The 14,635-nt window shown below is 37.4% G+C and overlaps 2 protein-coding genes across 3 annotated transcripts in view; both read right to left on the reverse strand.

Annotated features, from left to right (window-relative positions):
• camsap1a (calmodulin regulated spectrin-associated protein 1a) overlaps nucleotides 1-8,947 on the reverse strand; it is a 47,575-nt gene extending 38,628 nt beyond the window's left edge. The window contains 2 exon segments of the mRNA NM_001166255.1: nucleotides 5,906-6,063; nucleotides 8,637-8,947. Of these exon segments, the coding sequence (NP_001159727.1) occupies nucleotides 5,906-6,062 (157 nt within the window). The 5' untranslated portion in view covers nucleotide 6,063; nucleotides 8,637-8,947.
• A 2,330-nt stretch (nucleotides 8,948-11,277) lies between these two features.
• Nucleotides 11,278-14,635, reverse strand: part of notch1a (notch receptor 1a) — a 72,336-nt gene continuing 68,978 nt past the window's right edge. Inside the window, exons 12-13 of one of the 2 annotated variants that reach the window (XM_087299172.1) lie at nucleotides 14,430-14,527; nucleotides 11,278-13,330 (exon numbers count right to left, since the gene is read on the reverse strand). In XM_087299172.1, the coding sequence (XP_087155298.1) occupies nucleotides 12,158-13,330; nucleotides 14,430-14,527 (1,271 nt within the window). In that variant the 3' untranslated portion in view covers nucleotides 11,278-12,157. 2 annotated transcript variants of the gene reach the window in all.

The raw sequence follows: 14,635 nt of genomic DNA on the forward strand, positions 1-14,635 counted from the left end.
ATACAACAGTTTGACCGCACAATCTTGTACATAAAAAAGAAAATCAAACACAGAGGGCCCTATCATACACCCGGCGCAGTGTGGCGCAAGGCGTGGCGACAGTAAAGCAGTAGTCTTTTGGTAGTTTCAGCTTGGCGCAAGAGTCGTTTTGAGGCGTTGCGCTACGCTGTTTAAATAGCAAATGCATTAGCGCTCATTTTTGCGCCCATAGGAGTTCTGGTCTAAAAAGGAAGGCGTTCTGAGGCGGACGGCTGGCGCGTTGCTATTTTGAGAATCTATAATAGATTTTTCATTAGACCAAAACTAACCAGGTCTAAACTCCAGCGCAGAGTTGCGTCTCGCTTACGCACTGCTTAATACGCACAAGAGAGCAATAGGCAAATACCTTTACATATGAAAAAATGTAAATATTAAGGATATATATAGTATATAATAAGAATAGATATAGAATATAAATATAAAGGATTAAAATATTACAAAACATATTATTTTCTAGCCTACATAAATATGAAAAACCACTGCTTTTATGTCTTCTTCATCTCGGGAGGCTTTTTCAGTTCATTCATAACATTTTGCTTTTGTATAATGTTATTATTATTAGCAGTATTATTTAATATATCCATATTTATATTTGTTTTATTAAAAACAAGCTTAGATTTGCTCACCTGCAGGTTTTAGACCATATGGGGCACAGCATGTGTTTTAGGATATAACTCAGGTTTTTGAGCACATTTTGTTATTATTATTCATTTATTTGTTTGCTGGAAATTAGAACTGAATTTAGAAATAGTTTTGAAACAAATATTTGCGCTTAACAAACAAAATTATTTATTTATAGACTAATTGATGTCTGTGCGTAAAGGTTTCCCTATCCAAGAGCGAAAGTGAAAGTAGATCCATTATCTCTCATTCTCACGCAGTAGATGCTCTGTTTAACTGTTTTCTGTGAACTGTTTGCTTGTGAAATGCTCATTTTTTCCACTTAGACTTACTTTACGTCCCGTAAATAGCGAATGCGCTCTTGGCGCGACGCAGCTTACTCTTAAAGGGAATGGGAGATGAGACTCCAATTGGTTTATTCTTAAAACACACCTATAACTCATTAAGAAAATAAACTCAACCCTTTTAGAACATGCGCCGCAGCGCAAGGCAGATTTCCCGTCCTTAAATTAACAAAAACGTGTCCTGACACGCCCTGAAAGCGTTTGCGCCCAGCGTTTTGCGCTCTGCACATGGACCGTCAAAATAGAGCCCAGAGAGTCTAAAACCCTTTTGTATTAGGAACTACTTTCTTCCGCCATTCATTCACATCTGCAGCTGACGTCAGCCAATACAAATTCACCAATGTGACTTTAGAGCTATATTTCAATGATTCTCTATAGCGTAATGAAGAGCTGCACAATTAATCGTTAAAAGATCGCGATCTCGATTCGACCCCTAGACGATCTTGATCCAGCATTTCAACGATTCTGTCAATCATATTTTCAAGTTCAGGAGAGAAGAAAAGGCGGCTGCACGAGTCTTTTCATTGTTTCACACACATTGCTCAGTGACATTGACAACTCCAAATGATGTTGAATGAGTCACATAATGTACTTGTAAGGTATAATTCACCTAATAATGTCATTTTTGTCTTCATATAATGATGTTTTCGCGGCCGGAAAAATCACACGTGACTTGAGCTGCTGACCGTGAGCTGTTATAGAGAGTCTACAGCATTTTTCTGTTGCCGTCAATATTGTGACGGGTGCCAGGTGTCCCAGCGTTTACCCGGAGACTTTAAGGAATAAAAAGAGGACACAGAAACTATTTCGCTCTTCATACTGGCCTTTATGCGTTTCTCCCAAATGCTGTCGACTACATTCATGCCAGTCAACGACAATGAGTAGGCAAAAGGAAAAGAAAAAGACACTCAAACATCTGTCGCAAAATAAAATGTTACATTATTGAAATAAAAAAATTATACTGCGGTAGAGCGACCATCACACTCTTCTCCTTAGAGCTCGCTGAACTGAACTGAGCTGCCATAAATGCGTGCTTACATCTAAAATGTAAAACAACCACAGTAAAAGTCCTCTTAAAGGGAACGTTTATACACAATGCATATCAAACATTAAGCGACCGTTACAATATCAGAATAATTAACCTAGAAAAAAACAGAGCAATCTCTAACTTACCAGCTGTTTTGTTTGCGATAAGGAGGAACAAGGCTGAATCCAGCTTCTTATTTGCAGCTTCTTATTAACTCTATCTGGTCCACCTTTAAAACCGCGACGCTTCCGTTTTTCAGCTTTTTATTCGTGCTCAAGAGATCACATTGAGCAGGGGCTTATTATACGGTTCTAGTGCCATCTTGTGGATAGACAACGTCAACAGTCTTTGGCTGCCGATGAGCTCTCAGAAATTATAATATTTTAAAATAGGCACAATTCTTACAAATAAACTGCATAGTTGCAATCTAGACAGCTACATTCTTAATTAAAAAAGCCTCAAAAGTACATTTGGTTGTCTAACAACAGTGGTACTTGTCAAACTGTAGCGTCTCTGCTTGTTGCTTGCTGTATGTGGGCGGAGTAATACACAGAGGAGAAGGGTGAAGAGGCCTTTGTGTGATGTTACTGGCAAAATATTGCACGGCTATCAGCCAATCAGATTAAAGAACCAGACAGAACTGTTGTATAAAGTTCTATACGGTATATTATATCTATTTATTCATGCATTCATTCATTTATTTTTCTTTGGCTTAGTCTCTATTTCAGAGGTCGCCACAGCGGAATAATCCAACAGCTATTCCAGCATAAGTTTTACGCAGCGGATGCCCTTCTGTCAGCAACCCAGAACTTGGAAACCCATACACACACACACTCATACACTAACGACAATTTAGATTATTCGATTCACCTATAGCGCATGTGTTTGGACTTTGGGGGAAACCAGAGCACCCGGAGGACACCCCTGCAAACACAAGGATAACATGCAAACTCCACACAGAAATGCGAACTGGTCTAGCTGGGACTTGAACCAGCGACGTTCTTGCTGTTAGGCGAGTGTGCAACCCACGGTGCTGCCCCCCCCCAAAATTCTTTTAGCATTACTCTGGATTATTAACACAGCATGCCACCCAAAGTCAGCACACACCGGTGCTCTCCTACAGTCACACATGGCTAATTCAGTTTGAAGGCTTTGTGATGTAACACTGACGCTGTTATTTCTGTCCCTGATTAGACTCAAGATGCTCTGCTTGAGTATTACACATCATCACCTTCCTCCTTGCCTATCAAACATACATCCAGTGTGTGTGTGTGCAACTTGCATAAATAATAATGAGTGATTCTAGAATTGCGGGTACATTTGGGTCTCCAAAATAAACCTTCCACCATGATATCAAATTGTCTCTAAACAATGTTTGAACTTGTATTTAGGAACACATTGTCTTGAAAGTATTCACAAGGTGTAGGACTCCCACTAAACCTATTGTTGGCTGAATCAAAATTCAGCTTCATTCATTTATTAGTTTTATTAGCCCCTTTATTCATCAGGGGTCGCCACAGCGGAATGAACCGCCAACTTATCCAGCATATGTTTTACATAGCAGATTCCCAGCTGCAACCCAGTACTGGGAAACACCCATAAACACTTATTCACACACACACACACACACACAATGGCTGGAAGCATGTAGTTTTCATGCAATGTTGTACCGCACGACGAATGAGAGAAAAAAAAAAACACAAAATGCTCCGAAAATCCTCCTTGACGGTAATAGTTTGATTGTGGTGCTTACATGTTTACGCTCAGAGAGTCACATTTACAGCGGATTTTTCAGTCCATAATATTGTAGTGATATTAACATACGGTAAACTTTATTAACTTAGAAAACATTTGAGCTTGTTTTGGCAACACAACGTGGCGTCTCTCTGCCGTCTGAACACTGTAACCGGTAAAAACAGTCTTGGAAGCTATCATGTATATTAATGAAGAGGCACCGCATACACAATAGAGTGCGCTGATTGGTTTGAACCAAGTCTTTCTCATGAATTAATGCAGCACACTCAGAGACGTCACAAGGTACTCCTAGATACAGACGTCCAGTCTGCACGCTGGAATACACGCTAAGATCTCATGGCCGTGACGCAACTTCAAAAATTTGTTTTAAACCAGAAGAACGAATTTGCATGAAATAACGCAAAAACAACCAATTTTCGCTTTTTATTGAAATATATGTGTCCTAATAGTGTTTTTAGCAGTGTGGGACACAAATACAACTGTCAACAGTTTAAAAAAATGTGTTTTGTGAACCTTTTAATGTCACTTTAGGCTGAATATAATTATTGTTGAAATATTATGTACTGTCATCATGACAAAGATAAAAGAAATCAGTTATTAGACATGACATGAGTTATGAAAACCATTATGTTTAGAAATATCTTGAAAATCTTTCTGTAAGTTAAACAGAAATTGGGAGGAAAAAATATACAGGAGGGCTAATAATTCGGACTTCAACTGTATATGATTATCAGAATATTCGTGATATGATTTGATTAAATTGCAGATTTTCGATTCAATTCATCCATTAATCACAATCATCGATTTCAACTCAAAAGCGCCGGGAGAATGTCTGGTCTTTTCTAAAGCTTTCTTCTGGTCAGTGTGGACTGAGAAAACTGCTGACTAATCATCTACACACGCACACACAGACACACACAATCTGGCACTCTAAAACTATTTTCCTCATGCCAGTCACCACATCTCACTGGCAGCATCTAAAGCAATAGATGTCAGGGGCCAAAGCAAGAGTGTGTTGTGCCCAGAACACAGCGCCCTGCCGAATGCTGGTTTTATTTTGCTTTCAAGAGTTCATACTTAGCTGATGATTGATTATAAAGCTAGTTTGGCGTGCTGTCCCGGGAGAGAGCCCTGAGCTTATAAGATCCTTGAGTCCTGGGCTCCCTGGCCTCCCGTTGCAAGGCGAGAGGGGAGTTTGAGCTCAGGTAGATCTCGATGACTCCCCTTCTTGCTTTTTGTAGCTAAGTGTCAGATATGGATGCTGAAAGGTGTACTCAGAGTTTAGCTTAAGTATTTGGATTAATTGTTTAGAGTGCTTGTTTTTGAACTGTGGGAGGAAACCGGAGGACCCGGGGAAAACCCACGCGACCATGGGGAGAACGAGCAAACTCCGTACAGAAATGTCGTCTGGTTTGGAATGGAATTTAACCAGGGGCATTCTTGCTGTGAGGCAACAGCGCTAATCGCTGGCCACTGTGACGCCCGTTTGAAAGGAGGGAAAGTAGGGTTGGGTGGGGGGGTTTCTTCAAGACGAAGATATTGAGATGAGAAAAGTCTGGTTATTTATAGTGAGTTAAGGATCGTCTGATAGGATAATCAGTCATTAGCTAAAGTTGGAACAGCTGTGAACAATCATAAGCACGTGATCCTCTCGAAATTTGTTAATAAATAAACTTCACTTAAAGAACCCATCTACAGTTGAATTATTAGAGTTATTTTATCTTTGCCATGATGAAAGTACATAATATTTTACAATTATTTTTAAGATACTAGTATTCAGCTTAAAGTGCCATTTAAAGACTTATTGGATTATTAGGTAAGTTGAGGTAATTAAGCAAGTCATTGTACAATGATGGTTTGTTCTGTAGACAATCAGAAAAAATACTGCTTAAAGGGGCTAATAATTTTGACCTTAAAAAGGTTTTTTTTTTTAAATAATAACTGCTTTTATTCTAGCCGAAATAAAACAAATAAGACTTTCCCCAGAAGAAAAAATAATTATAGGAAACACTGTGAAAAATTCCTTGCTCTGTTAAAAATCCTTTGGGAAATGTATGAGGAAAAGACTAACAATTCTGACTTCAACTGTATATTGTATGTTCAAGGGTGCCACTCTTACCTTCACCATATGCTTTGGCGAACAACCAGCGGAGGTTTGCTTCTATTTTTGCTCGGGCCGAGTCGTACATTTCCAGTGGTGCGATTTCAAGCCCTCCCTCAACCGAATCCGCTCTTCTCGGGCCACCATCCCCAGCTGCAAGCGCTCCTACATCCATCCTAAAAACACACAAACAGTTTTAGATGTTACTACATATTAGGGCTGCAACAGTCACACCGCAGGATGTGCAATGTTGAGTCTGGATTATAGTTTATTTATTTATCTGTATTTGTTTGCCATTTAAATTTCAGCATTAATAATAATAATAATAATAATAATAATAATAATAATAATAATAACAACAACAACAACAATACATTTATTAAGCCTTTTCCTGCTTTAATATAACAACATAAAAAAATTAAATGTAGACACAAAAAAAGTAGTTTGTAACTTTAAATTAAAATAATTTTTTAATGATATAAAGACCATATCATTTTACATTTTTTTGGGTTTCTGTACCACTGTGCACACAGAATAGCCACAAAACCATAAAACAATGTTTATTTCATTTTTAACTTTGCTCTGTTCAATTTATACTTGCTTGTTGAACATTTGAATCAATCTAAATTAACAAATTGCTTCAAATAAAGCTATTCAAGTCATTGGTGTAATTGTGTTCATATTGCAATATATACAGTTGAATTAGAATTATTTGCTCCCTTTTGAATTTTTTTCCTTTTTAAATATTTCCTAAATGATGTTTCACAGAGCAAAGACATTCCCACAGCATGTCTATATGTATATATATAGAATGTAATGTATATATTTTTTTCTTCTAGAGGAAGTCTTATTTGTTTTATTTCTTAAAAAAAAAATTTAACACAATTTTAAGGTCAAAAATATTAGACACTTTAAGCTATATATATTTTTTTATATTCTACAGAACCAACCAGCGTTATACAATACCTTGCTTAATTACCCTAACCTGCCTAGTTAACCTAATTAACCTAGTTAAGCTTTCAGATGTCACTTTAAGCTGTATAGAACATCTTGAAAAATATCTAGTCATATATTACTTACTGCCATCATGGTAAAGATAAAATAAATCAGATATTATAAATGAGTTATAAAAATTATGTTTAGAACTGTGCTAAAAAAAATCTCTCCATTAAACAGAAGTTGGGGGAAAAAATTAAAACACAGAGGTTGTTTATTATAGCTTTTAAAACTTTGGAACATTCTGATTGTCTTTAATTTAATATTGTTTATGCTACATTGCGTTTGTGAAACATTCTGTTTTGGTTTGATTTTCAGACTTTCAGATTAATATTTCATTGTGAGTGTTAATTAAATAAATTGACACCAAAAAATTACAGTTTTTTGTATATATAGCATTTTAAAATAATATAGGAGTTAAAGGTGTAGTTACCCTCAAAATATATATTAACCTTGATTTGGACCTTAGAATTCTGAAAATATTTTGTTGAACATTAGGAAACAAAAATGTATTCATGCTGTGCATAAATTTAGTTTATAATAGCTTTTTGTCTTTTTTTAAAGAAAGGTTGTGCTAATAAAATATATATATGAGTTTGCTTGTTTTGACAAATTATTTAAAATATGTGACTAAGAAATAACTGAATTTTAATTTTAATTGAGCAAGTAAAAAAATTCACTAGGTTATAACAGAAAATTATAAGCATTTTGCCCTGTGATAGTTTGAAATTTCATTAATAATGGTCTTACAGTCTTAAATTTGATGTAAAACCCTGTTTTTACACAGGCATTTAAAAAGAATACATGTTAGAGCTGTAATCATAATACTGTCGAACCGTGTTATTATTATTCAAGGTTATCATACCGTCAGAATCTTATACCGGCCCATGCCTAGTGTCACCAAGACCTTTAAGTTATTTAACATAACACATATTTGACATCAAATTATATTTCAATAGTAAGACATTTCACTGTCAACAAGTGAAACTTGAATGTGATGTACCACAGTTAACATCACCACAGTCTTACCTCAGCCTTTAATGTATTAAAACAGTATAGTAATTTAAAAAACAACATACAATGTGAATTACAACACCCAGCAAACAATTTTGTGTTTAATATAGACGTCTAAAAGACATCTAAACGTTGACAGTCTGGCTAAAACAAGGCTAAACTTGGGCTGTCAGTACAAATCTAATAGACATCTAAGAATAGCCTAAAAGTAGACTAGTCGTCAAATAGACAGACTTTATATGTGTAACTTAGTCATTTATTTCTGTTTATTTGATGACTAGTCTAGATGACTTTGCCTATTCTTATACATCTATTAGATTTTCACTGATAGCCCAGATTTCGCCTTGTTTTAGCCAAGACGACTGTGTTTAGACGTCTATCAGACATCTTTTAGACATCTTTTAGAAACAAAAAAATTATTGCTGGGAAGCAGATCAAAACAGGCCCAGACAGACAAACAACATCCCGATCCTGATCCAGACTGTGTGTATCAGACCAAACAATGCCTGATCTTCAAGACGAACCAATGTTAACGACAAATTAGCAAAACAATCCAATTAAACACGATGCGTGTACGTGTGTGTGTGTGTGTGTGTTCAGTCTGCACAGCAAACGAGAGATTATGAATGAATGGAGCTGCTTTACTATCACTATCACAGAAATATAATCTGTCTGCACCTGTCAGCCAAACCCGGTGACATTAGAGCCGCCTAGCCGAAGCTAGCACCGGATAATTTACCTTTATCCACGCCTGAAATCCACAATCCAGCTTTAAAGATGCGCGAATGTTCCCCCCGAACGGCTCTCCGTCGCTCCCCGCCCAGCAGAAGCGCAGTCGGCCTCCGCTACATGACGCGCCGCTACAGATTCAGCGATTACGACGTCAAAAAAAGATGAACGCGTTTTGGGAAAAACGTCCCGCTTCAGAAATCCATATTTGCTCGTGTTTGGTCCTCCGTCCGGGAGCTCGTTCATTGTCCGGCGGCGGTTGTCATGGGAGACGCCGTGGCCCGTCTCTGGTATTGTCACTATGGATATATATATATGCAAGCTCATGGAGGGAGAGTGCGCATGCGCGTGCGCGTACAGGAGCGTCCTGCAGATACAGGTCACATAATCAATAATGATGATGACGCCGGTTTATTGATGACTTGACAGATTTATTTCACACTAATAACGCTAGTTTACTAATAGAAATACATCTGTGAGTTATTTAAATAAAAACAACTATAAAAGACAATGCACTTATGATTACACTACATTTTTTCACGTTGTTTATAACGAATAACCATATACTGTAGCTAATAAAACTGGTAAAAACACTTCAGTACTAAAGCTAAACTTGTAAAATTATCAGTTCAAGACAGTTAAAGTCCATATAAGACCAACAATAATGGTAATTATGCAGCACACATTGTTATTCTTTAGGTGACCGATTCATCTGTGCAGGTTAATGTACTGAATAAAAACTGTATGTTTTGTAATCTTTTGCTACCTAGTTTGGACTGGCAAAATATAATGTTTTTTAAAAAAAAAATGAAAAATTTTTAGCCTCACTTTACTAGTGCCACTGTTCTGTCTATTTGTCCTTCCTTGTCAGATTGTCCAACCCCCATACAAAAAGTAGGGAGCCTATTTTATTGACGCAATATGCTACCTATTAGATTTTACTAGTGTAAATTTTAAGGTGGAGTAGTTTGATATGAAGCTGTAAAACCACCCTAACCTACCTAATCCCTAACCTCAGAACCTCAGAACCATTTAAATACAATGTTGGTAGCATAATCTGATGGGTAGGATAAAATGTCAGGAAACCAGGTTGGACCCTGTTTGCCTTCAGAACTGCCTTCATGGAATAGATTCAACAGGGTACTGGAAATATTCCTCAGAGATTCTGCTCCATATTGACATGATAGCATCACACAGTTGCTGCAGATTTGTCGGCTGCACATCCATAATGCGAATCTCCCATTGCACCACAACCCAAAGGTGCTCTATTGGATTGAGATCTGCTTGACTGTGGAGGCCATTTGAATACAGTGAACTCGTTGTCATGTTCAAGAAACCAGTCTGAGATTATTTGCGCTTTATGACATTGGGTTGGGGGTGTGTGGGGATTGGGGTTCAGATAGTCCAAAAAACCCACCCCCACTTACAAAGGTCCAGAATTTGTCACTTTTATGAGCTCATTGGTCCTATTTTGACTACTATTTCATAATGAATTGTGAAAATAACAAAAAAAAAAAAGACTCCTCAGAGCAGGCAACGTTTCTCCAATCTTCTATTGTCCAATTTTGGTGAGACTGTGTGAATTGTAGCCTCAGTTTCCCTTTTTTTAGCTGTCAGGAGTGGCACGCCGTGTGGTCTTCTGCTGCTGTAGCCCATCTGCCTCAAGGTTGGATGTGTTGTGTGTCCAGAGATATTCTTCTGCAGACCTTGGTTTTAACGAGTGCTTATTTGAGTTTCTGTCACCTTTCTATCAGCTGGAACCAGTCTGACCATTCTCCTCTGCGTCTGGCATCAACAAGGCATTTGTGCCCACAGAACTGCCGTTCACTGGATATTTTCTCTTTTTCAGACCATTCTTTGCAAACCCTAGAGGTTGTTGTGCATGAAAATCCCAGTAGATCGGCAGTTTCTGAAATACTTAGACCAGCCCGTCGAGCACCAAGAACCATGCCACCATCAAAGTCACTTAAATCCCCTTTCGTCCCCATTCTGATGCTCAGTTTGAACTGCAGCAGATCCTCTTGACCATGTCTATGTCTAAATGCAGAGTTGCTGCCATGTGATTGCACAGGTATACCTAATAAAGTGGCCGGTGAGTGTATATGATACAATTAGAAATATTATTTCCCAATATTTCTTTTCCAATAAATGAAGTCATCATTAGAGGCTGTTGACAAAACGATATAATAGTAGTATTGTATAGGGCAGGGGTGTTCAACCCTGCTCCTGGGGATCTATCTACCTTCCTGTAGAGTTCAGCTCCAACCCTGATCAAACACACCTGAAGCAATTAATTAGGACCTGAACAGCACTTGATAATTAGTGACAGGTGTGTTTGATATGGGTTGCAACTGAAATCTGCAGGAAGGTAGATCTCCAGGAACAGGATTGGTCACAACTGGTATAGGTAATAGTATAGTTCAGGGGTGGCCAACCCTGTTCCTGGAGAGCCACCTTCCTGCAGATTTCAGTTGCAACCCATATCAAACACACCTGCCTGTAATTATCACGTGGTGTTCAGGTCCTAATTAATTGTTTCAGGTGTGTTTGATATGGGTAGCAGCTGAAATCTGCAGGAAGGTGGCTCTCCAGGAACAGGGTTGGCCACCCCTGGTATAGTTCTAGGATAAATTAGTCCTGACAACACAAAGTAAAAGTAACAATCCTTTATTGTGTCAAGAAAATGTTCTTTACAAAAGCATTGAACATCATTTTTTAAACCACAAACTACAATCAGTCATTTTCATGTCATCAGTAGAACATTTGATCTGCATTTATAAAACATAACAGGTACAGTACAGCCACACCATTATGAGCACCGGTGATGTCATCACACTGCACACACTCCCTCACACACGCGCACACACACACTCACTCACACTCATCTACATGTCTTCAAAAATGTCTAACATGTCTACAGCAGGCAATAAATAACAGTGATCGCTACGCTACATATGAAAAGCTCCCAAAACACCTGAAGCAAGGTACCATGGGAAATAAACAAACATTTGGGCTCTTAGTGAAGTGAGAACAGTGTCTACAGACAATACTCGGTAACATAGCATAAACTCATCATAAATGACTCTCTTTCACAAAAATAAAGAAATGTGTGCGGAGGCAAGTCAGAGTGTGTCAATACATCCACTATACAATAAACAGCACAATATTAAGACTTTCTCTACTCTTTTGTCTCAGAAAACTAGCCGTTTGGTAAAAAAGGATCATATAAAATCTAATTAATACTGAAATTTTACTTTAAAAAAAAAAACAAACAAACAAAAAATTCTCTGGCAGCATCACAATTTTTTAAAGAATTATTTTCAGGATATGGTTAAAATAGAAATAAAATACAGTATAAATTAAAAAGAAATGTATTTCTGTAGTCCAAACGCATATAAATAAATACAAAAAAACAATAAAAATGGTTCTTAGCATACAATAATAATAATAATAAAAAAAATCAGTCCATAAAAACAGTTCTTGTGGTAATTATAAACAGTCTAGCTTTTTTTTTTTATGCCGAAGCTCCGCCTACTTGAAGGCCTCTGGAATATGGTTCATCTGCATACTGGTGGGCGGGCTCGAGATTCCTTCCGACCAATCAGACAAGTTGGAATGTGGAGATGAGCTGGACCATTGGTCGGGAGACCCGGGGGAGGGCGTGAGGAACGGGTGGTCTGGGACCTGCTGGTGATTGGGTGTGTTGTCCATAGGGTTAGAATAGCTATGCTGAGAAGGCGGAGTCAGAAACTGCGTGCTAGAAATGGGCGGAGCCATGCGCTGGCTGTCCTGCGGTAGGATGGTCTGAATGGGGGCGTGTCCTGAGCTTGACTGAAGATCCAGCCCACTGAGGTCCCCGAGGAAGTGATGCGAGATGTTTTGGTGCTGCATTGGCGCCATGTTTTGATGGGCGATCATGTGTGACGGTGCACCAAGATGGCTGCTTTGCATGGTGGGATAGCCCATGACTTGTGGCATATTAGTAGCAGAGAGCATTGTAGGCATTAGCATGCCTGCCTGCTGTTGTTGTTGTTGTTGTTGTTGCTGCTGCTGCTGCACCCTTTGCAGCCAATCACAAGCGCCTGCTTGAGGTCCACCCACATTGTTGGCCACCGGCAGATGGGATAAACGAGGGGCGGAGTCAAAAGGCTTCCCTAAACCCTGAAGAGCTCCACCCATGTGGGAGTCGGCCAATCCCTGGAGCTGATTTAAACTGATGGGCGGAGACTGCTGGAAGGGTGATGTCATCATGGGCGGAGACGCAACGTCTGATAGGTAGCCGTGTGGAGACTCCAGCGAATCAACAGGCGAGAGGACGCCCACTTCCATAATCCCGCCGTTTTTGCCATCTCCGCTCTTTTTCTTTTTGGTTCTGATGTCCTTCCCGCTGTCCTTCCCTCCGACACCTTTTCCTCCGGGTTTGCGTGTTTTCTTAGCCGTGTTGTTGTTGTTTCCTGGGCTGGGTTTGATGCCCAGGTATGTGTTTGGGGAGCAGAGCGGGGGTGATAAGGGTAGCGGGGGGCTTCGGACAAGGTTATATTCCTCCAACAGACGCACAATATCGTGGTGCATGCGCTCGTGAGCGATGTCCCGGGGCAGCTGGTCCAGGTGATCTGCAATATCCCGATTGGCCAAGTGATCAAGGAGGACTTTAGCCGTTTCGTAACTTCCCTCACGAGCAGCGAGGAAAAGAGGTGTTTCCTCCTACAAAGAAAGGTTATTGACGTTAATTTTTTTCTTTATAGCAATAAAATATGAACCTCAGATTAAAAACTAAAACTAAACTATACAAGAAATATGAAAGATTTCTAAAACATTTCTAAACCATTGGAAGAAATGGATTGATCACTGCAATGTTTGCGGTTGAACGAACTGAATCTGGAACAATGTAAACTCCCAATGTTGTGTTTTTTATATTTATTTATTCTTTTGTATTTGTTTCTTATTTTATGTTGAATATAGCAAAACTGTAAAAATGTAAAAGGTTTTCAATAAAAATAAAGTAATACTAAAAAAAAAACTAATATTAAATTTATAAATAAATATTAAAATGGGAACAATTTGAACTTAATAAATAATAAAATTAAAAAATTTTTTTAAAATAAAACAAAAATGTGAGCAATATAACCAAAAATGTACTCATTATAAAAAACAATTAAAACTAAATAAAACATTTAAAATATTACAAACTACAAAACAAAAATACAAAAAAACAGAAAAAAATTAAAGTTTAAATTTTATACTAAATAAAACAAAAATTCATACAAAAATAATAAAAAAAACAATAAAAATGCTCATAAAAAAGTGAAAAATTAAAATGAAAACTTTTACTATATATAATATACTAACAAAAAATATTTAAAAATAATAAACTTTAAATAAAATATTACCTATGTATTTTTTAAAATAACACAAAACCAAAATAAATTATACATTTTACACAGAAATGTGTATCAAACTAAAACTAAACCTAAGTATTAATAAAATAAAAATATTATTAATGAAAATTTAAAAAATGATGAAAACCAAAGAAAGCTTTAATTATATTAGAATACTGATTGGAAATTCTCTCATTTATATATGAGAATGAACAAGACGCAAATCCAAATAACAATAAAACAATCATGTAAATTATATATATATATATATATATATATATATATATATATATATATATAGCACATGACCCAGAATAAATACATGTATAAATATATAATCAAACAGAAGTTATTTCATTTTAGTCAGTATAATAATGTAACACAGTAAAATTACTGTGCATGTTTCCGTCTTTTCATGAACCCACCTTATTATTCTGCAGATCTTTATTAGCTCCATTCTTCAACAGCACGACAGCAGCATCCACATTATTAACAGCAGCCGCCCAGTGAAGAGCTGATTTACCTGCAAAAGACAAACCAGTGAGTTTTCAATTCAATTCAATTCAATTCAATTCAATTCAATTCAGTTCAATTCAGTTCAATTCATGTATATTTGTATAGCAATTCTCAA

This window comes from Danio rerio, chromosome 21 (assembly GCF_052040795.2).
Source record: "Danio rerio strain M-AB ecotype USA chromosome 21, GRCz13ab, whole genome shotgun sequence".
Taxonomy (NCBI): Eukaryota; Metazoa; Chordata; class Actinopteri; order Cypriniformes; family Danionidae; genus Danio; species Danio rerio.